The following is a 23,728-nucleotide window of genomic DNA, read 5'->3' as shown; positions in this document are numbered from 1 at the left end:
GTCATGCAAATTAATAAGCCCATGAGGTCATACCCCCAAAGAGAAAAGAGTAGACTCATACGATAAAAGCTGCCAGAAAGAGTAGGTTTCAAAGGGAAATGAACACTAAAAATCCATCCAACTTTGGGCTCTTCTAAAAGTTATTGATATTTTCTGCTAGTGTGTACACTCCTGACCTCAAATGTTTAGGTGATAGGCCTTGTTCATACCCCATAGCAGGGATATGATCACTCTATTAAGTCGGGTGTTTCTCTGTCTGTCTCCTTTTAAAATTAAAAATGGTAAATAAAATGAAAATCTTTAGTTCAGTTCACTCTTTAGTAGTTTATTTTTAAAAAATAGAAAGACAGAATTTAAAGATTAGGATTTGAACATCAATGGAAAATAACCAAGACCATGTGATAGAGCCATTCAAAGCCACCAGAGGATCTGCACCTAGCATGCTCTCAAGCGGTGCCCTGATTAAGCTGATACTACAAGGTGATTTCCTACATTATTTTTATATATAAAGTTTTACATATAAAAAATTTTCACTTTCTTGCAAATTCCAGGATTAAAGAGAGAAACTATATGAAACAACTGGTACAATTTATTTCACGATCTTTATTATATAGCTAGAAATGCAACCAGCAACATCACTAACAACTGGTATTTTTTTACAGTCTTGTAATTACATAAACCAAAATTGCAGGAAAATACAAGAGAAAGTTCATTGATTTTATATCTGACCCATAAAAAAAAAAACTAGTTAATGTCTAAGAAAAACACATAAGCAGTAAAGAAATGTGACTGGTTGTTAAGTCTGTTTCTAATCTTATGGTTGCCCTGGGACCTGAATTATGAGGTAAAGGGGTCTACTGAATTGTGTAGGTGAAGAATGAGAGAAAAGAAAACCCAAGTATATCATCTGAAAACCCTTCCAGGACATATTTGCACTGTGCAACTTAACATAAAGTAGGTCCATTCTGCAGAAAACTCAAAATGTCTGAGAGATATCATTTAAGATGCCAAATTTACCTATCTGCTATACACAGGTTTCAGGAGCCAGGAGGAAAACAAAGCTAAATATTTGCTCTCATGTCCACCTCCTGATGTTGATCTACCTAATTAAGCCCCAGCGTCCTTTCTGTCATGCACAACTCAATGGTTCTATGTGGTGGGTCACCATGCAAATTTTCTAAGAGAAAGAATTCCCAGAATTCATACTAAGTACCCCTTAAGTTCTTTATCTTCTAGACTTTACCTCACTAGAAACTTTATTAGGCTCATAGCACCCCTAGCCGCTGAGAACTTTACTTGCAAAGACCTTATTTCATTTGTTAAATCTATCCAAAGAGGATGATAATTCCCAAGAGAAATCAAACTGAGACAAATAGCCTAGGTCTCTATTGTGATAAAACTATCTCTACTAACATCATGACTAAAGAAACACACTCCTAGACTTCCCTGAAGCTGTCTAAATATGTAGAGAAGAAAATTGCCATCAAACATTTCATTCCTCCTTCACCCTAACACTTAGACAGGTTGCCTGGGCGTCTGTAAGAAGACAAGATCATAGTTCAGAAGATAACCATCATTATAGACATAAAGTTTTTGGTCAAAGGGATGGTAATTGATGCTCTGAATTCTTTCCTGCATCTTTCTCATTGTGATGCCTAGGTTGCCTTCCCTCTCTGTGTTTGTGTCATAATAGTAAAAGATCTCTTCTGTTTTGGTGTTCAAAGTGCGAGTAGCATAAAGAACTCCACATACCATGAAGGCATTCGAAACAGATGGCTTGTACTGCTTGGTAACCCAAGTGCTTATCACCTCAAGAGTGGTGTCATTGAGTTTACTAATCACTATGTTACCAGTGCTGGCCTCAGTTGCATAAATTGCCCACAGTGCTTGCTCATCCACAGCAAGGTCAATGTCTTGCCAATTCACATTAGCATATGAGAAGCGATTATTGTAGGCAGCCAGAGGGAGGGGCCGATTCACATCAACTACATTGGTAGTTAGATTAATTTTGGCAATGTTCCCCCCATTGTACCAATTCACATACAGGTTGTTGTTGAATGCTACTGTACCACCTCCTTGGCCATAGCGAATCCGATAGTCTCGGAAGTGGGAATAGATTAACAAATTGTCCAATGAGTCGTAAAGTCTGTAATACTCTAGAGCCCTTGCATCTGTATTCAAAGGTGCCACCCAGTACAGGGTTCTCTCTGGATGCTGAGGAGAGTAATCTCGGCCCCAGGCACCATATTTATAACTAAACCCCAGCCAGTTGAGCTGAATCACAGAAGGAGCGCTGATGTTCACCACGCCACCATGACTACAGCTTCCTATAAAAGAAAAAAAGAAAAGACATTCTTAGAGAAAATGGGTGATTAAACAATTTAATATCCTAAGAACCAAAATCAATCCTCAAAACTTTTCCCGCCATAGTTCAATAACAGTCATTTTCTAGAGGAGAAGAGCCACCCTTTGTTTCTGTCTCAGTGTGAGCCTACTGCCAGAGGTAGAGATCTGTGCATGTAGTATGAAAACTGCCTCATGTTTTCATCAGTAGGTTTTCAAATTGGAAAATGGATGTAATAGAATTCCATAAAGCCACATTTTAAAGTTTGATATCTCAGAAATAAGGGGGGAAAGTTGATATTGTGTACATTTTCTTCTCCCAGATCGCATTTTTCAAGTATCTTAATTTTCTGTAGCAAAATTGAGAAAGTAATATCATTCTAGGAACACATTCTTTCCTCATAAAGCCCTACTTATCAGGGTCAGCCCTAGGAAAAACTATGATTAATGAAAGATAATCCTAGGGGGAGTCTTCCTGCCTTTCCTGGGACACCGAGGAGGAGGAGGAGGAGAAGAAGGGAAGAAAGAAAGAAAGAAAGAAAGAAAGAAAGAAAGAAAGAAAAGAAAAGAAAAGAAAAGAAAAGAAGTTGTTTTTTTAAATACAGCATCTGATACGTCCAAACAGATAGTCCTATGAGAATGGGATTTCAGCCTTGAGAAGCTACAGAGTCATTTAGCAATGGACATCCCATCACCTAAGTCATTTGCTGACCATCTTTCCTCAGAGCTTTAGATGAGCCCTGCTCTTCATAACCCATGTGCTACTGCCCCCATAGAATGGCAGGCAAGTATTTCATCCTTCCCATTCTGACACAGCCATTGTACAAACATGTGTACAAACACATGGCACCAGATGCACTGATCTATTGAATCTTCATTCCATGTAACCCTTGGATAAGTTAACCCAGTGGGCAACTGGTCATTTATTTGTATACTCTCCAAAATGCCTGCCAACCAAAAGGGTTTGTGATATATATATATATGATTTCTCCAGCATCTTCATAACATCTATCCAAAGAACTGGACACACATTAACTGGTGTTATAACAAATATTGGTCTTTAAAACATAGTAAGATACTTTATTGGATAACAATGAAAATATCTAATGTTTGGTACATTTGAGGTCATTTTCCTTGTTTGCTGCTCCAATTATGGAGGGAAAAGGAAGGAAGGAAAGAAGGAAGGAAGGAAGGAAGGAAGGAAGGAAGGAAGGAAGGAAGGAAGGAGAAAGAGAGAGCAGAACATGAACGCTCTTTCTGGCTCTAAGTGCCCAGGAGGAAACACAGAGCCATGGAGGGCACAGGCATGAACTAGAGCCAAAAGCAAAGTTGCTCTGAACTGCCTGATACTAGCACCAGGAATTAAGGGGAACCAAGTGACAGCCTGGGTCCAAGAGGGAAAGACCCATTCCTCTCCTTGCTAAATGCTTTGCTCTCTCCCCCTCCCTTACTCAAGGACTGCTGGGAGGTGAAACCATTACTAGAAATCCTGCTTTTATTTTTCCAATCTGCTGGGACTTTTCAGTCTCAGAATTAAATACGTGCTCCTTAAATGCTCTCATAAATCCACAGTTGGTGGGAAAGCCAGCCAACCATACAACAGGTAGAGAAATAAAACCACACTGTACCCAACCTCAAATAATTTTGCATATCATTAAGCAGAACACAGTCACAGGTTTATTTTAATAATGCATGCACCATTTCATAAATAAAAAAGCAACGTGTGTTCAGCCAAGAGACTGTTCTCTGCTAAAGAAATAATAAATAAAATTATAAATTATTATTTCTTCCCCTAAAAGTGATCCCTCAGATGAATGCTTGTTTGCCTTTGTTTATGAAACAACGCATAAATTATTAAAATAAAGTTAGCAGTGTGTTCAGCTTAACGATAACAAAAACTGTTCCCATTTCCATAGGCTAAGGCTGGATTTTCTGCATAAAATACCTAGAAGAGAGCTTATTTATGCAACTACATTTCACAGCGAGGAAATCAAAGTCACTTCTCTTCTTTCAGGTTGGAAGACTTAAGGGTTGCTTGCTTCATTGAACCTGACTTTCCTGGAAAGAAAATATCCCAAACCAACAGTAACACAATATTTCAGAAAAGTTGATGATGCATATAACTTATCCTCATATTATTAGGGGTTTAAAGATAGACCAGCCTGTCTCCGATGTAAAATCTTTAGATATAAAGGAACCAAAATCCACTATTAATTCTGCTAAAATTACAGCAATAGTTCCATCGCTAAAACAATAATTCTACTTCAAATATAGTACTAATAGTGTTCCTACTGATAATAGGTCTATCATTTCTTAAGTTGACCAGAAATTTAAATTGTGCATGTTACAAAGATTAAACTTAAATGATGCTTCCATTTTTCCCCCTCATCTCCCAATCATTCCCAAATACTCATCTAATCTGTTTCATTACTTCCCTTCTGTCTCCTCCCCCCTTGAGATATTTTTAGTGCCCTGGATCTTGACAAAAGGAAGTAGAAATAGGAACTGAAGGGGGGCAACTGTTACTGACACAACTGCAACTGTGGCTTCAGCAGTGACAAGTCAGGGGGACAAAGGGTGGAGGGCTTCCCCAATGGCCAGAAATAAACCTTAAGGAAACTATCCAAACTGATGACCATCTTGGAGCCAACTCTCAGCAGAGTGCCACCCTCCTGTATCCTTTTTATTTGGATCTTCCACCCAAGGCTATATCCTAAGCCTATTTGCTTGGCTCAGCTTTATTTCACACCCTTCTCTACTCTTGCCTTCATGTCAAGATGCTAGATATATTCTACTCCCTTTATTGCTCATTTCCCTTCCCAACTTCATCAGGACCCTTTGGCAACAATCAAGTGTCCAGCCCATGATCCAAGAACTACCAAGGGCCAATGAAACATTTTGCGTGTGCTGGTGGAAAAGAGAAAAGCACCAAAAGTTCAGGATCCAGAGGATACTTCCAGCTGCTCTGTGAGCAAGGAAGCAAAGCTAACTAAGAGCTGATCAGGTGGATGCCTTGTTGGAACTGCCTTGTTGTTCCAGACACCACAGTGACACCCCCTTGTTAGAGCAGCTATGGACACACACCAGCCTAGCACAGAGTAGCTATTAGCAGACAGGCTCCAGTCTAAATCCTGACTCCACTCTTCAGTTGCTTAACGGTCTTAGACTCAGTTTCCTTAAGTCAAATAAGCAATGCCTACCCTGCAGGACTGTTAGGAAGAACAGGGATAAGGCTTGTAAATGCGACTCCATCCAGTATAGCCACCTTCATTATAATCACATCAGGGCATAGACTCTCGTTTACATGGCTCTTTCCTAGATAGTGGCTTCTAGGTGTTTCTTCACCCCTTCTGATAGTCCTAGCAAACATAAGAGGGCCTACCACATAAAGGAATAATCAAATCATTAAACCCAACCTCTCATTGATAAAACACTAGACATCCAGGCTGCTACACATCTGATGTATTTACAGAATGTGGAGCAATGAATTCTCTATGCAAAGGTATTCTCTTCATCATGCAATCCATTAGCGCCTGCTCTGGTCCTGAGCCTTGAAATGTGGCTAGGCAAACTTTTTAAACTAATAGAGTGGATTTTCCAAGCCAAACATGGTATGCCTACAGTGAATGCTTAATTGCAGGTCTGTCAGTGCAGAGTCTCACCCGATCAACTATGCTGTCTTATGTACTAAGACTAGAGAAAATATGGTTAGCTTGTAACAATCAGGTGATTAAGCCAGGTATAGTGGCTCACACTTTTAAGCCCCATACTTAGAAGCCTTAGAATATAGGCTTGACATGAATGTCAGGCAAACCTAGGCTACAGAGTGAAACCCTGTCTCAAAACATTTCAAAACAACCAAGGAATTAGGTGAGCAAAATGGTTATAATTGTAAGGAAAATGATAATAAACTGATTCTGAGTCACTGGATGTACTTCCAACACAACCCAGCATCTCTAAGCTTAGAAACTTAGCCTGCCTCTTTCTAGAGTCTTCTATGTCTCATCCACTCACCCACCATTTACTTATGTACCTTCTGTGGACCTACAAAGCCCAAGGTCCTCACATAACAATGTGACCCCTGAGAATTCTCACTATATATATATATATATATATATATATATATATATATATATATATGTATATATATATATTTCAAGAATATATTTCAATACGGTGCTGTCATTTAGATTCAGAGGGAAAAAAATAGAATGGAGTCAGTTGTTGGGGAAGGGGCCCATAAATATAAGAACAGTTATTTTAAGTTAGAAAGTTCTGTCAAATGATGTAGGAAAAGATGTTTTTGCAGCAACACACACATACCCACACACATGCAAATGCACACACATACCTCTCTCTCTCTCTCTCTCTCTCTCTCTCTCTCTCTCACACACACACACACATACACACACACACACGAACACATATACACAAACACACACACACTGCATACATTGCATTTTATTACAACTGACATATACCGGGTTCAAGCTGATCACTAGTTTAGCCCACTACAGCTGCAAGGGAGCCAAGAGAGTGTAAAGTTATTTTAGAGCTGAGATGCCTGCATACAGCCTTTTTTGTTGTTGTTCTATGCAACTCTGCAGGAAAAAAAAAAAAAGCAGACAGGCCAGATTTTTAAAGTCCCATAATAGTGAGGAACTTTAATTAAAGTCTCCACAGGCTCACAACTTTGTGGTGCCTGGGGATTTTCCAATTCTGCATTATCAACCAATCCAAACATGAGGAGAGCAAGTGAAAGAAATTGATTTAAAAACATGACAAAATTCAGCTTAATATAAACATCATAAATATAATATGAACAAAGCTGTAGAAGGGCCAAGTGACTTGGCAGGGGTCCAGGTGCAGCCAAGGTTGTGCAAAAGTGAGTGGAAGGCTGGGTTCACTTTGCTTAAACAACACAGCTGGGCTGAAATAGTTCACAGAAGTCTAAATGTAAAGGCCCAAGGGAAAGTTCTGGAAATATTTCTAAGGAAACTCACTCAAAAGGCCCATTTGCTTTCTTCCCTAAATGCTAAGCAATGGATTTTTCTTCGTCAATGCCACCCCTACATGATTGACACCTGACCAGGGACAGAATACGTGTTGCAGCATGGACTCTGTCACTTACTGCAGGTGTGCCTTCAAGAAAAGCTGCATCCTTCAGACTCAAGCCCCTCCACTGGGACATCAGAAAACTAAGTTAGAGGGCCCCAGTTACTCATTCTTTCTTTAAAATCGCCTCAGTTCCAGAAACCAGTGCCAGGAAAATCTATTACAAGAGAGATATTTGCTGGGGCCTGCCTGCTCATCTTTATCAGAGGTCATGACACTGCTTTGACTCCCGCCTTAAAGAGCTGTCTGGCCCAACAGAACCAGCTCCCACTTCTGACATGTTTATAACACTGATCTCAGACCTATTCAGCTTTAGTTTGTCTCTGAAGACAGAACACGGTCCTCACCTAAATGCCCTCTGTAAGTCAGATTAGAACAGACCTCTAACAACAATTGGAGAGACATGTCCACTGAACAAGACCAAAAGGCTTTTATAACTATAGTCCTAGCTGATTGAAGCCTTAAAGAAATGAGTTGCATTGGCGAGATCCAGAAATATACAGTGCGAAGGAAAGGGCTTATGAGAATTAGAATCCAAAAACACAACAAGGGCTTCACAATTTGATGACAAGCAATAGTTACCATTCAGGCTCAAATGCTTAAGACCCTGAGAGAAGTTCCTTTGGCGTGGTCTCTCTAAGGGAATGGGCTGAAGGATGTGAGTGATAGCCTGGCAGAAGCTCCTTCAGTGTACCAGGATTTAGCCCTTTCTCTGTTCAAAGCCAGGTTTTCACTTCAATTATCATGATTACTAATAATATCCATTGCCGGTGTGTGGATGCTGATTACAGAGCCCCGAGCTTCCCGAGCACTGTCTCATTAATCCCCATAGCAACCCTATAAGGTGAGCACAATTATTCTCCCATTTCACAAGTAAGATAAAGGATCTTTTCTCTGCAGCCACAGAGCTGGTAAAGTCGAGGATTCCAAAGCTATTCTCTCTGAGCTGCCACTCCACTGTTTCCATTCACCGATGAATTTAAGTACCTGCCTGCTCTGCCCCCACCCCTCCCTCCCACACACACTTATTGTTCCAGAGTTAACCTGGGGAACCTGGGAGAGAACGAGATCCTTTCCTGTTTGATGGGCAGCAAGGCATGCCCATAGCACGTGAGACCACACTCCCTTTAATTCTCAGTGACTTCCAGGACTCAGAATGTAGCAGGCACCCCCAGCATGCACATCAGAGGTGTGTGAAGTGCAGGGGAGTGTGAAAGGGAGGGCAAAAAGAGAGGAATAGCAGAAAAACAAAGGCACACACCCAACCTGTGCCTAACTGAGCCAATCGGCCCTTATCATCTACCAAAAGGCAATACCACTTAAAGATTCTGGATGCTCAACCATCCCCAGTTCCATAGCTCTTACCCTAACAGCTTTCCTGCTAGGCCAGTGCAAAAGGAATTATGTGTAGCTAGTGGGCTTTGTTTACAAAACACTTACCATGCTCTTCCTCTGGGAAACCCAGAATACTGTTAATAAAACCAGTTGAAAGTGGGAGAATTTAAAGTGTGGAAGAATAAACTCAGAACTGCAAAAATGCCCTGCTACCTCCATTACTATAATTCCCACCCCACTCCACCCCAAATCAAGGCTCATTATGGGGTCTCCCTTGGTTAAAAACAGATACAGAGCAGGCTTACCAGGAGCAGGAGGAGGGGGTGTGGCAGGCACAAGGTCACTTTTGGAGGCCTCACATTCTTTCAGCTTGGTCTTCAGAGCCAAGATCTGGCGGCGAATGCTAAGGACATTGTTTTGGTCTAGAGACTCCAGCTTCTCTACCAAGAGGGTCATATTCCTTATCTAAAGAAATAAAAATTCAGAGTGACTTTATATTATTGTGCAATTTCTTTCATAAACATTCTGGGGCTGAATTTGTCATTTAGTGAAACATTGCTACAGAATACACCAGAGATTCTTCTGAATGGTTTCATTTGGAAGAATACATTTTATGGTTTAGACTGAACGCCTGTCACATCTCAGGCAATGTGTGTGACAAGAAGAAAATGGCAAAGATTTTAACAGCTTTAATAATAGAGCACAGGCTCACTCCAGGCATTCACAAATGTCCATTAAAGTTCATTTCTAATAACCTTCCCCTATAAACTCGTGTTTACTCATGTTGTATTATAATTAAGTTTCTAATGAATGGTGAGGGCTAGGGAAAAAATGTAAATTCTAAAACATGTAACTAGAATTCTCAATTATAGGCCGTGTCATGACTGTGCTGGTAAATGCTGGTTGATGTAAATTACCCAACCATAACATTAATATGATAATCTTATCCATAGATCTTAAAAGACTTTGCTAAAACATATTCACAAGAAATACTTTTTGGCTTAATTCCCAAATGCTTTATTTTTCAGTATGTTCATTGAGAATTTTACACAATATATTTTATCCTATTCTTCCCCTCCCCCAAATCCTCCCTGATCCTCCCCCTGCACACTGGTTCAACTTCACGCTCTTTCCTTCTCCTAAAGAATGAAAATAAAGGGAGAAAGGCAACTAAAAACATGGAGCCCGATTTATGCTGTCAATCTACTCCTGAGCACAGGGTTACTCTGCAGTGTGGTTGATGTACCCAGCATCATTCAATTAAAGAAGACTAATTTAGGAGCTATCATTTACCAATAGCTTCTGGGCTAGGGGTGGGACTTTGTGCCCAACGCCCCTCCCTCATGCTCAGGTTTTCATCTTCCTTGAGCTTGCACACACTGTATGCATGCCGTCAGCCTTTGTGAGTTTGTTGGGTGTCTGCTCTGTTGTACCTGGAGAATGTTGTTTTCTTAAAATAGTCCACCACCTCTGGCTCTTATCATCTTTGTGCCCCCTCTTTCTGGGTAGGTCCCTGAGCATTGAGGTTGGTGTGGTAACCACATCCTATTCAGAACTGAATACTCCAGAGTCTTTCAATTTCTGCACATTGTACGGCTGTCAGTCTCTATGTTAATTACCATCTATTTCAAGAAGAAGCTTCGTTGCTGAGTGTTGAGTGATGCACTGATCTATGGGTATAGCAATATGCCATCCAGAGCTGTTTTAATGCTGTGTTGGACAAATCACCATCCCACATTTCAAGCTGTACTACAGAGCCATAGTAATAAAAAAAAAAATCAGTATGGCACTGGCATTAAAAACAGACACATGGATCAATGTAATAGAATTGAGGGTGAGATATAACTCCACACACATCAGTGGACACCTGACTTTCGACAAAAAGGCAGAAAATGCACACTGAAGAAAAGACAGCACCTTCAACAAATTACACAATTCCAGCTGGACTGCTGCATGCAGAAGACTAGGAATTGATTCATATCTATTACCTTGTACAAAACAACTCCAAACAGATCTACATAAGGCCTGATGCACAAGAAATTTCAGTATGTGGAGAATAACTCTAAGAGAAATAGGTGGTCATTCAAAAAGGGAAGATACCCACAATCAGGGAAACTGTGTTTCTAGCCTCATGAAGATAAATCCAGGACAGAGAAGATGCCTGACTTCAAGTGGCCAAAGACAAGTCATTAAGATTTATGGTACCACTTTCCATAAACCAGAAAGGTCATTTAGTTCTGAGGCAGAATTCTTGGTGTCCGATATCCTCTTCTCAGTCAATATGTTCCCAATACACTTAACTTATTTTGTAAGAATAGGCAGCCATCAAAAACAGAACATGGATAGACCTCATGGTCCTGAGACAGTAGCAGAATTAGGGTTGAGGAAAGAGATAGCCCATCCAGGTCAAGGCACTTGTTAAGTTACTGAATGAAAATTTTTTATTTTTGTTTGTTTGTTTGTTTGTTTGTTTGTTTTAAGACAGAGTTTCTCTGTGTAACAACTTTGGCTGTCCTGGAAAACTCTCTGTAGGCCAGGCTAGCCTTGAACACACAAAGATCTGCCTTCCTCGGCCCCACAAGTGCTGGGGTTAAAGGAATGTGCCACCACTCCCAGCCCCAAAATACGTTCTTGATATACTAAGAGATCAATCATTCCTTACCTCCACTTCGAGCATGTCAATAATATGTGTACTTCCAACAAAATTCTTCTTCAGCTGTAAGACCAGTTTTTGCATCTCCTTCACTTCCAGCTTGATCAACTCAAAGTCCAGTTCTGTGTAAGAGATGCTGTCCTTCTCCATGACCTCTACTCGGACCGTCAGGTTCAGGAGCCTCTTCTCATACACACTTATTAGCTGGACATACTCCTTCACCTAGAGGAGAAACAAAAAGCTTATGTCAACTCACAGAGTGATATCAGGTAGACTTCCTCTACTACGAAAGATGTGAAGGTTATTTGATCCTTGTCAGTCGCTGCAGAAGAATGCATTTTTTTTTTATCCAAATGCAAACTAAAAATACCACATTACAGAGGCGTTTGGTCTCACGTATACTGAAAATAATCCGTATGTATATTTTAATCTCCATTTCAAAGCCTGAGGATGTTAGCTCACTAGACTGAACCAGTTGGGATCATCTCTCTTCTCAGCTCATTTGCTCAAAATCAGAGTTTCTCAGCTTTGGTGCTATTGACATTTCGAGCAAGTCTTTTTCTTGTGGGGTTCTATACAGTACCTTGTAGGATATTCAGTTGCTCCCAGTTATGACAATCAAAAAGTGTCTCAAGACATTACTAAATGTACTTTGGGGACAATCACTACCTCTACCAGCCTTTAGTTTAGAGCCATTGCTCTCTCTAAGTCTCAGTATTTTCTAGAAGAGAAGAAATGCACTGAGTAGAATCATTCCTTTGTGAATCATGTGCCAAGAATTTTGAGCCCCTCTGCCTTTTACAAAGAAGGATAAGGACCCAATTTTCTATACAGTTTGTGAGTGTAGGCACAACTGCAGAATGCACATTTCATTAAGTGAGCTCACATTTATTCTAAGAACTGATTATTGCAATCAGACCTTTAAATTACACATTTGTTGCATACATTTGAATGTCTGATCATTAAGTTAAGGTTCCAAAAATTCCCTTGGTGGTTGAGTGTATAATTGGAATCTCCAAAAGGATATTTCAATAAACAGTCAGGGACACTTTTCTTGGTATGTGATCTCTAAAAGAAATGTCATGGCTTTTTCAAAGACCTGCTCATTAAAAAGTTGCTGCTTTCAGTTTCTTTTTTAAAATGTGAGCATAAGTAATACTTCTCCCCAAACTGCACTGATGTCAAGTGCCTGGATGAATTCAGACAGATGTTGACCCGTGGTCTCTCTAATGACAAAGGCAGCCCTAACTCCTGTCATTGTAACCCTTCCACTTAACCTCACCATGAAAATTAGAATAGACTCATAGGCCATGGACCTTCAGAGCTAGGGCCTCAGGAAAAGAGGTGTCTAATGAACTTTGGAACTGCAGCCCTTGGCACAACTACTGTATCTCCTCAGGCAAGCGATGTTCGCTGCCATCAGACACTCCATTACTCAGTGGCTGATAGGAATCATGATATGGTTGTGTATGTAGGTAGTTTTTTAAAGCATGGGAGGTGCATATAACAAACAAGCTCCCCTCCCAGGACCCCCCAAAAATAAGCACTGACATAAGGTCTTCAGGTTTCAACTTCTTTTAAAAAAAATGGTCACAGAACCTTGCCTGTGGTAAAAATGTAATAATGTAGCGATCCAGTGCGGAAATGGAAGTTTGAGAAATGAATGAGCTTGGTGGCATTTGGCCTCGCCAGCTCTTGGAACAAATGAAACAGCCTCAGCTTTCCTGGAACACTTTGGTGGCACATTACAGCTCCTGCTCTGAGCAAATGAGCGATGCAACAGTCATCTCTGCTAAATAGAATGCGGTCCCTCAGCCACCCCACCCCACCCAACCCCCATTCTCACAGAAACCCAAGGCATGGCCTAGAGTTTGTGGCCTCTGAGAATTTGTGCTGGGCTTTCCTTAAATTCAAATGTAAAACAAAAGGTCTCTCTTAGTCTGCCAGAAAGTGTTGAAGGGCAATCCTTTCTGCTGACATTTGGAGAAGAGCTGAGTGGTATTCAGGAAAAACTGGAATTATCCACAATTATGGTGGGCAGGAGAAAATCTGAAGATGGGCCAGAAAGATTTCACACATGAAATGTGCAGTTTGTATAGACTTTGTGCATGGAGATGGCTCAGGCAGCTCTGAGAACCTGAGGATTTGTCCTGAATAGTCTCGGCTCAGTAACAGCAGGCCAGCTACCCAGTGATGAGTCCAGCCCCAAACCACTGGCATGTAGCATCTTTAGCACATTTCTCCCTCCTGGATTTAGAATCCTTGTTCTGAGCAGAGAGAGGAGGCCCAAGTGGGGAGTTTGTCTCAAGAGGATACTTGTCATGTCTAAAGACATTTTGGTTGTCACATTGAGGACTGGTCAAGTGCTACTACTGGCATTTACAGGCCAGGGCTGCTGTAAAATGTGCTAACAGAGATATGGGTCTAATATGGAGAAGACACATAGCTGGAGCAACATCTTTGCCCCAATTTCATCACTACAGCCAAGTGTAAGCCTGAGAACATTCACCACACTTGCCTTCAAATCACCAGACTAAGATTCATCATTTTATTTTATTGGTATCCACTTAACTATGTCATGGATACATACATACACATATATGTATATATGGTTTATTTGGAGTCTATTTTGAGATGCTGCTGTTGTTTCTTACAATTAATGTGGCCTTGTCATAAATAAAGAGATAATATGGCTGATTATCTGGCTAAATAATTAGCCTGGTTCATAGGTCTATTGGCTCCCCAAAACCCATGTTGATAACTGTAGCCAGATCACTTGATATAAGTAAATGGACTTTGAAACATACTGTTATTTCCAACATATTCTTAAAAGCGAATGTAATTAGGTTAATTGACCTTGAAAATATCATCAAAATGTGCAGTATTTTGGTACAAGAATACTGCCTGAGCTCAAATCTAACTTCAGTACCCACTGGGCAAATCACTTAAATTCTCTTAAGTTTTACTATACTTTCCAAAACAAGGATAACGACATCAAGCTTGCAGGATTATTAGAGACCAGAGATTGTGTACACTAGGGGCCTCACTAATAGATGCTCTATAAATTCTAGAAATGAATAGAGAAATGGCAATTTCAGTGTTTTTTTCAATCTGACCTTTTAATTTACTTTTACTCCACTGCACAAAGCATTGCTCAATCAATGTTGTTTGTTTATAAGTTGTTCAAATATCTCCCAGGCTGCCTCAACCTTCTCATGCATGAGCATCTATTAGCAAATGTGTCATATTAAACGACTTACCCCAAAGACTAGGAGCCTTGAGAGAAAGAAAACAAAACAAACAAACAAACAAAACCTGAGCTGCCTTTTATGTCATCTCCTTCCTAGGTGTGGCCACACAGGGTGTGTCATAAGGAATGGAAAAATCTAAAAGGCTTTCGGTATTTTCTGCAGAGGCAGCTCCTGACTTCGCTGTGTACTGACAGATAATGAATTAATGGAAGGCAGTCTCAAGCCTTTCACCTCTCAGAATGGGCATTCCCCCAGGTTCCTAGATAAATGGTGATTTCCAAGACAGCCTGGAGACAGCTATAATAATTCACCCAGAAATCCAGAAGCCCTCAGCTAAAGAGATAGCTCGGGATTTGAAGGCATAACTGGCCTAGTACATATCTTGGGTCTTCTCAGAAGAGTAATAACAGCCTAGACAGGTGGGAAAGATCTGGCTTGATTCTGAAGGCTCAAAACCCTGACCTGAATATAGTAGCCAAGAGAGGAATGACCTCGGGGGAAGTCCCCTTTCCCATGTGAATGTTGGGTTTTCTGTCATTAAAGTGGAAGGGAGGAGTCCTGCCTATCTCCATTAAAAGCTTGCTTGAAAGAGTAGGGATACCTAGAAGCACTTGGACAGATGCCAATGAAGGTCACCACTGTTATAACTGGTGCCATCTACCATAGTAAATCAGCCCTGCAAACCTCAGCTGATAGTAAACTCCTCTGTTAGGCTTCCATTTGATTTGTGGTGGGGTCGGGGTAGACAGACGAACTGCTGACACCTTCAGAACTGAAAATTGTCTCACCTATGCTGTCCCCATTCTCCTCCAATTATTAGCAAAGCAGGTGCCACCTGGTCATGCCCACTTAGGCACTGGAACTAAATGCCCCACATTCACAAACCTGCCAGGCCACATACTCTCCCTGAAGTGGCTTGAGGTTTCAAACTGTCCTTCACACTCCTGCCAGCAAAGATGCCATACAAATCAGGGGCTTCCACGATTTCAAAGTAAATGACTCCAACTGAAAAAGGTCTTTACCTAGGATTTTCCTCTACTTGTTATGTTTTTATGCATAACTTCTTATCTCCACTTGATTATGCTGGAATAAGGCTATGAATATTAATGGCTGGAATTTATAATTTAGTGCTGTGCCTTTTCTGCTGATTAATTCAAGGACATTTTATTTCTTGGGAAGCTAGGTTCCTGGAGTAGTCAAACACATTTTCCTGGACACTCATTTTAACTTAGAATATTTATCTACCAATTCAAGTTGAAAGCAGGGTCTCAGGATTGCCGTAATTTTTTGTCTTAAAGGATAACTACATTGGATGTTGAGGTAGTGGCTATACTTAAATTGCTAAGGAAAACTTATTTGGCTGCAGTAAAGCCAGAACTCCTTGTAAATTGATGGGGTTGTATTAAATAATGCATAATGTGATTATATTCTAGCCTGTACTTCACCTGGGCGTAAAACAGGAGCCTTCCCAGTTGATTTGTAGCGTGGCAAAAAGCTGAAATGGGGTCGAAACTGGAATGGCAAGTCGCATTGCTCCAACAGGCTAAGAGAAAGGCAAACCCTTTAGAACAAATTCCTGCAGCTGCGCAGAGCAGAAACCAGAAGGTTCTAACCAGGGTTTTCCCCAAGGCCAAGAGACCTATTAATCTCCACTCAAATTCCTAAAGAAGCCTATAATTTTTGGTTTCATGGGAGACATGTGGAATGAAATGTTACTCTTGTGACAATCAAAAATAACTCCCAAGAAAGAGGGGAAAGAAGAAAGGGGGGATTTACACAGATTTAAATGTATGCATCATTAAAGGAGGAAGGAATGTCAAAGAGGTAAAGAAGAAAAGCAGGAAGGTAAATTGAGAATGGGAAAGAGAAGATTTGAAGGAGAAAGGAAAGGAGGAAGAAAACCCAGAGGAGGAGGAAGAGGAGGAAGAGGAGGAGGAGGAGGAAGGAAGGAAGAAGGGAAAGAACCATCTAAAGGTGAGAGAATACCAACAAGAGCACAACAATAAAAAGAATCAAAAAGGGAAAATAAGAAAGCTATGGAAGAATGAACAAGAGGAAGAATTAAGGCAAAGTGAATAGGAAACCACTGGGAACAAAAAATGGAATAGGAATTGAAGAAAAATATGGCAGAGAAGTAAGACAGACTAGAACCAAAGAGGACAGAGAAGAGGGGAGAGAAAACAAATCAAAACTGGAAAGGTGGGAAAAGGCCAAAGAGGAGAAACCACCAAGCAATCAAAGCTGCAGGCTGGACCAGAGGGGTTTCCCATTTTTTCCCCACAGTGTGAAGAACAGCATTTTTTTTTTCATGAAGTAAGTTTTTCGACTAAACCTTGATCCTGCTCTCTTCCTGAGTTCTACTAGTTCCTGAGCTCAGAGATTTACTATAAATCAACTCATTGTTTGAAAAGAAAATGCTTACCTTAGAAAACTCTCTCTCGAATTTCTGAGAAAGGATGTGAGCTGTGTACTCTAAGCGCTCCACTCTGTCAGCGGGAAAGGCGGTATCCGGCAGGGAAACAGAACACTGGCAGGTCCCATGGCTGTCCACAGACCCAGTGAAATTGGAAAGTGGCTGTAAGTAACAAAAGATGAGCATCAGTAATAAGCTGGGAAATGAACCTTTTAGGCATCAGAAATGACAGAAATTTGCTTGTCAAAAGAGTGATTGGAGGCAAACTAGTAGAATCCAACATATCAATGAACAACATCACAGAAACAAGCCAAACCTCATCTCCACCCATTGGTTCAGCCACTGTGTCAGTAGCTTGTACCAAAAGGAAGATTCCCCATGCTTGAGGAGTCTTAAAGAAATCACTGCTGTCTCTGTGCAAAGAAAGGGAATAAAGAGGGGACACAAGAGACATTTAAGGGACTAATAAATTTGCACATCTGTTCTACTGTTTGCAGGATGTGACATCTCTAGTTCATATCCTCTTCTATGAAATTGAGACCCTCTGACTGATGGACCATCCTCTGGAGTAAGCAAGCTATGTGAGCTGACTGTCTGCACACACACACACACACACACACACACACACACACACACACACACACTTTTACTCCAATCCCAGCCCAGTTTCTCTCAATTATAATAAAAAAAAAAATGAAGGTTTGTGGACCATGGTAAAGATATCCAGTGAGAATTCAACTCTCCTCTTCAGCTGGGAAATTATAAAATTTGCATTTTTTTCCAAATGGAAACAAGCTATCTATTTACTCAAAAACTGAGCAGTGTATGAGTTTGTATCTCACTCACAAATTTCTCTAAGCTTACCACTTGCAAAGAAAAAAAATTAAAGTATCTGAAGTTTCTTTAAGATATTCAGGCTCACACTTCGATGCCACTGCATATTTTAAAGTGACAGGTTTGAAAGATTCTGTTTTCCTTCTGTCCCCTTTGAACTACCCCAAGGGGATCCTAGCACAATTAACATTTTTCATTACTACTATTGCCTTGCAGAGTGAGCTTTGTCAGCCAACTGGCTGAGCCTTTTAATGATCTCATCGGAAGGCCAGCCCAAAGCTCACCTATGGAGCATCAGCCTGAAGGGACTCTTTATGAAACTGAAGAGGAGAGAGCAGTTGTCAGTCTGGAGAGATTCTAGCCATGCCTCAAAAGTTCACATCAGCTGGTGACAGCTGAGTGTATCTGCTCCACACACAAGCTACCCTACTGATCTTCATGAACAAACTTGTTCTCAGTATTAGATGTTCCTGTAATCGAGATTTGACCCGTCAGTGACTCGTAAGGGTAGTGACTGTGCTAGTTTTTAAATGAACTGAGGCTTCTCTAAAATGATTAGAATGAAGTGTGTGTGTGTGTGTGTGTGTGTGTGTGTGTGTGTGTGTGTGTGTGTGTTATATCTGTCTGTCTGTCTGTCTGCATGTGGAAGCCAGAGGACAACCCTGTGCATTTAGTAGTCAACATTTCCCTTTTTTCTTGAGACAATCTCTCATTGGCCTGGGACTCACCAAGTAGGCCCAGCTGCTGGCCAGTGAGCCTCAGCAACCCTCCTCACGCTCCCTCCCCAGCACTGTGACAACAACCTCACACTACCTCATCTGGCTTTTAAATTTCGGGTTCGGGAGATCAAGCTCAAGTCTCTTTGTTTGTCATCACTTTACCTTTTACTGTGTTCCCTTACCAGCCCTCCATTCCAGGAAAAGTCTTGGCATTGACCTTTCTTGTGGAATCAGATCCCTCCAGCATAAGGATCAGGGAAAAAAGCATAGGACAAGCCTATGCTGCACATGGAGCAAGGGGTTAGAGTGGGGAGGGGGAGGGTCTTTGCAAAGAATGAATAAGGACTGGAGAATACATGCCAGGAGTCCATCAGAGAGGCTGGATCCTCTTGGACTAAGATCTATCACTCCATCTAAAGACAGAAAGACTCTTGCATAGGTATGCCAAGTCTTTTACAAGCTTTTGAAGAGATGCCTTATTATAATAACTATCTAGCAAAGAAGAGATCTTGCATTGCACTGACAAGAGGAGGTTAATTAGCTTCACAAGGCAGGGTAGACCATTCCTAGAGTTCTCCGAGAAGCCCTGTCAGCTCAGGAAACGGGAGACATCATCAAACAGTCCCTAGACAATCAACTAGAAGCCACTAGCCAGCAACTTTCAGTCCTGAAGTTCACCTGAAAGACACGCAAATAATTATGAGCCTTGCTGACAGCCATTCCTCTGGCTTCTATTGAACATCTCTGTCCCACCGCTGTGGACTCCATCCTGCTTATCATCAGCCCAGCGTGCTCGGCTGACATCAAAACGGTCCATAAGTTTGATCAGTGTCTCCCATTAGAGATATTTCTGCTCCTGGAATTCAAAGACAATGAAGCTAATGGTGATGAGTCTCTCTTCAGTGAATGCTTAAACTACATGAGTGAAGCGTGGGAATGGGATGCAAAGACAAGTGCTTGTCCTCTTGGCCTTTGAAAGGATGCATGATCCTCTTGTGGAGGGCAAGTAGAACCCTTTGGGCCCCACAAGAGTGACTGTACTACAAAGTTCGAACTCGGAATGTATTCAGTTAACAGTTACTAAGGTCTATAATACCCCATGCTCTGGAATTAAAAGTTGATTAAGACCAATTCTGGCTCAGTCAGGCTCACTTTCATTCTGAATGCCCTAGGGACTTTTCCAACAGCTTCATACCCTGATGGCAAAGGCACCCAGACCATTGTGGTTCCAAAACTGCCAGTGACTCTGAGGAGCCTTCCCGACATCTGTGAGAAGAAGCGGCCACTTCTTTGGAGGCACGCATGGCATTGTGAGCCCTCCAGCAGACGGTGTGACTCACATTGGTGATTTAAGGTCGCAATTGGCTCTAATTAGCAGCCAAGTCTAAGTGCCCACAAAGATTCACGACGTAAAATAATAGTACTCCACTTTCAGAAGTACAGAAAATGATACGTTTGGAACTTGCTCAATGACAGTTATAAAAGGGTTTTCCACTACTTTCCAACAAGCTCATCAAGCTGACAGCCAGCCCTAGAAAATTAGGTTTATAGTGGAATTGACACCTGGTCCACTATAAAAGGAGGTTGATGCCTGACTCACTCACCCCAAGCAGATAAGCAAACAAGGAAGGAAATTGGAGCCTCTAAGTACAATTTAACTACTAGTTCTTACCTACTTTTAAATATTTGCCTTCTTACTAGACAGTGGGCACTTCGAATTCCTCTGTTCCTCACTGATATTTTATTTTCTATTATTGCAGTTGATGATGTTACACGGAAATGCTGGCTTTTGATTGGTTGTGAACCTTTTTGACAAATTCTTAACCACATCTAACAGAAATAAAATAGCCCGTTCTGATTGTCCCCAGAAATTGTTTAGTACCCCAAGATAAGATTTTTGGCTACTGAGAAGCCGGTATGACTGTGATTCTCTAAACTTGATCCCCTTTTAAAGACAATTTTCATCTGTGCCCTGGAAACACAGAACGCTGCATGCAGTGGGATGGTTTTCACAACAGGCTCCTTTGAAATGAGTTAAAACCTGAATGAAACAACTAAAGTGTATGAATGGATTGATCTGGGAGGTAAAATGTCCCAGGGGACTCTAAGTCAATGACCCCTCACCATAGTAAGCCTCATATTTAACTCTAAAATGGGACCCTTACTCTTACCTAACTCTTGCGGGTTAAATAAGATGCTTTGTGTATTAACCTAGTCTTGGCATTCATTGGGCATTCACTGGGCATTACTGATGCCCTTTTCCTCTGGGTCCCATCCAAACCATTTGTTGATCACACTTTCATTGTCCTAGATTTTAAAGAAACTAATGTAAATACCCCCCTCCCCCTCTCTCCTCTTTTCCTATTTACCCTTCCAATCAGACAAGTTCATGAAAGTGGCTGGCTAGAGGATCTCTGAATGAAATGCCTAGTTACTTCTAAAGAAGGCACTTTGAGGAGTTAGGAGCACTCAAGCACAAGTCACCCTCAGCAAGACCAACCTGGGAAGTTTTGCAGAGTAGGACTTCTGCAGAAAGCCTGACCAATACAGATGCAGATGCATGCAGCCAACCATTGGGCTGAGCATGGGGAATCCAATGGAGGAGTTAGGGGAAGAATTGAAGGAGATGAAGGGGTTTGCAACCCCATAGGAAGAACAACAATATCAACCAACCAGACCCCCCCCCCCCGCCAGAGCTCCCAAGGACTAAATCACCAACCAAAAGTACACATAGAGGGACCCATGGCTCCAGCTGCGTGTGTAGCAGAGGATAGCCTTATCTGCGATCAATGGGAGGGGAAGCCCTTGGTCCTGTGAAAGCTTGATGCCCCAGCATAGGGAAATGTAAGGGTGGGGAGGCAGGAGTGGGCAGGTGGATGAGGGAGCACCCTCATAGAAGCAGGGGAAGGGGGATGGGATAGGGGGTTTGTGAAGGGGAAACCGAGAAGGGAGATAACATTTGAAATGTAAATAAATAAAATAACCAATTAAAAAATAGTGTATATATATATATACATATACATATATGTGTGTGTGTGTGTGTGTGTCCAGAGGTAAAGTGGACAACTGTTTCCTGTCCCGCATCCTGTAGCTCTTTCATGCCTCTCTTTATTTTTTTAAAGGAAATTCAATGAGTTCTCACCCCCAAAGAATTAGGCAAACCAAGTGTTGTACATCGGGAGCCTCTCTAGGCTGATCCCTATGAAACATGGACCCTTCATTCGTTCATTTTACTGCTGTAGTTGTTTGGCACTGGAAACAGTCCCAGAAATTCCATATTAAAAAAAAATTGAAAAGAATTCTCTTGGGAAATGAACACATACAGTGTTGTTTTCCCAAGATTAATAATTCCTCTTCTTATAACTGACATATGTATTATGAATGAATGTACGTATGTATGCATGTATGTGTACATATGTGCTTGTGTGTGTATGCATATGTGTGCATGCATATGTGTATGTATGTGTGTGTAGAGATAGTATATGTCTTTCTCTACTACTTGTCACTTAATTTTTCTTGAGATAAGATCTATCACTGAATACAGAGATCACCAATTTGCTAGAATGGTTGGCAAGTAAGCCCTAGGGATCCTCCTGTGTCTGCCTCCTCCAACCAGTGCTGGGGTTGCAGATGAGTGCCTCCTCGCCTGGCTTCCTAAGTGGGTGCTAGAAACACAGACATTGGTCCTCGTGCTGGTGTGGAAGGTGCTTTACTGACCATTCCATGACCTCGGTCCCATCACCCATCTTCCTTATAAACTAGGTGCAGAGGAACTGTCAAGGCTCCAGATGTTGCCTGGAGAGTCTCACTCCCTCAGAGTGTGCTACCTCTGAGCAGCAAATCCATTGGAGTGACTGGAGTGGCAACTCTGGGCATCCCTCTCCTGACTCTCTCATCCCAGACAGCGTATTAAAGTCAACTGGACACTTTTTAAATGCCCGAGTTATAAACTCATATGCTGGGTAGAAACAAGGATTCTGATTTTAAGATTCTCCTCACCACTGATCCTGCAAGTCACCCTGGGTCGAGAACCTCTTTAGAACATACCTTTCCCCAAACACATTAGCTAGAAAACTGGGCTGTTGTCTCTCCTGCTAACAATTTAATTACTTCACTCGGGTTTTAATTCATTTTCCCCGGCATCTCCAGTGAACAGAAAGAGTCATAAATCCTTTAAAGTGCCCAGGTCTAGTCAACCATGAAATTGTATTCAGGTCCCCCAAAAAGTGAGCAGAAGGAAATTGAACAGAGCTCACCCAGTCTCAGCAACTCCCTCACCTGAGACACAGTCCCACCTTCTGCCCAAGAAGTGCCTCCCGGAGGCAACCAGGCAGCTGTAGCCTGGGGTGATGTTGGAGGTGTGGTCAATTCCCGGGAATGTGCAGAGGTCAGAGTTGTCCGGGAGGCAGAGCCAAGGCAGAACTGAAGGGCCAGGAGAAAGAGAAGGCTGTAACTCATCGTGCCTTCTAAGTTAAGATGCTGGCTTCTTCCCAGAGTCTCAGGGCTTCTTATAGCTCCCAGTGGGGATTTCCCCATGGCCAGCGTGTGAAGAAAGAGGAAGTAGCCACGGGAACATGTGACCCACCCTAGGAGGGTCGGGACATCCGCAACCTGAGTCCTGTCCACACCTTGCACCAAGCCCCACTCTGTGGCCTGCCCTTAGATACAGGCCCCCCTCCCCACCCCCAACAAATATTAACTTACATAAATTTCTTCAAGCCAATATCTGATTTCTAACTTGATACTTCCTTGAAGGAGACAGAATCAAAGTAGCCTTTGTAGATGAGATAGAGTTTAGAGGCTCCTAGGGGGAAAAAAATAGTAACCTTTGTCCTTCTCCTAGAAATGACTTCTGGGTATTTGCTCCCATTTTGAGGAATTCTGTTTCCCAGAGAGAGTGGTATGGGCTCACTTTATTTTTTTTTCTGAATATTTTTTTAATTAGGTATTTTCCTCATTTACATTTCCAATGCTATCCCAAAAGTCCCCTATGCACTCCCACCCCACCCCCCTACCCACCCGCTCCCACTTTTTGGCCCTGACGTTCCCCTGTACTGGGGCATAT

General features: G+C 41.7%; 1 protein-coding gene across 1 annotated transcript; it reads right to left on the bottom strand.

Moving 5' to 3' along the window:
* Positions 1-304: 304 nt before the first annotated feature.
* On the bottom strand, positions 305-23,144 carry Olfm4 (olfactomedin 4). Its single transcript, NM_001351947.1, has 5 exons — positions 22,942-23,144; positions 17,120-17,272; positions 11,456-11,668; positions 9,099-9,258; positions 305-2,327 (listed from the first exon to the last, which is right to left on the bottom strand). Exons 1-5 carry the CDS (start codon positions 23,119-23,121, stop codon positions 1,516-1,518), a joined length of 1,518 nt encoding a protein of 505 aa, NP_001338876.1. The 5' UTR covers positions 23,122-23,144; the 3' UTR covers positions 305-1,515.
* Between the last annotated feature and the right edge of the window lie 584 nt (positions 23,145-23,728).

This window comes from Mus musculus, chromosome 14, assembly GCF_000001635.26.
Source record: "Mus musculus strain C57BL/6J chromosome 14, GRCm38.p6 C57BL/6J".
Lineage (NCBI taxonomy): Eukaryota > Metazoa > Chordata > Mammalia > Rodentia > Muridae > Mus > Mus musculus.
This window is presented reverse-complemented; position numbering and strand designations above follow the sequence as displayed.

Coding starts and splice junctions, on each gene's coding strand:
- Olfm4 (NM_001351947.1), bottom strand. CDS start 23,121: ATGAGTTACAGCCTTCTCTTTCTCCTGGCCCTTCAGTTCTGCCTTGGC. Junction 11,669..17,119: donor TCGAGAGAGAGTTTTCTAAG/GTAAGCATTTTC, acceptor TTTCTCCTCTAG/GTGAAGGAGTATGTCCAGCT. Junction 9,259..11,455: donor TTGACATGCTCGAAGTGGAG/GTAAGGAATGAT, acceptor TTATTTCTTTAG/ATAAGGAATATGACCCTCTT.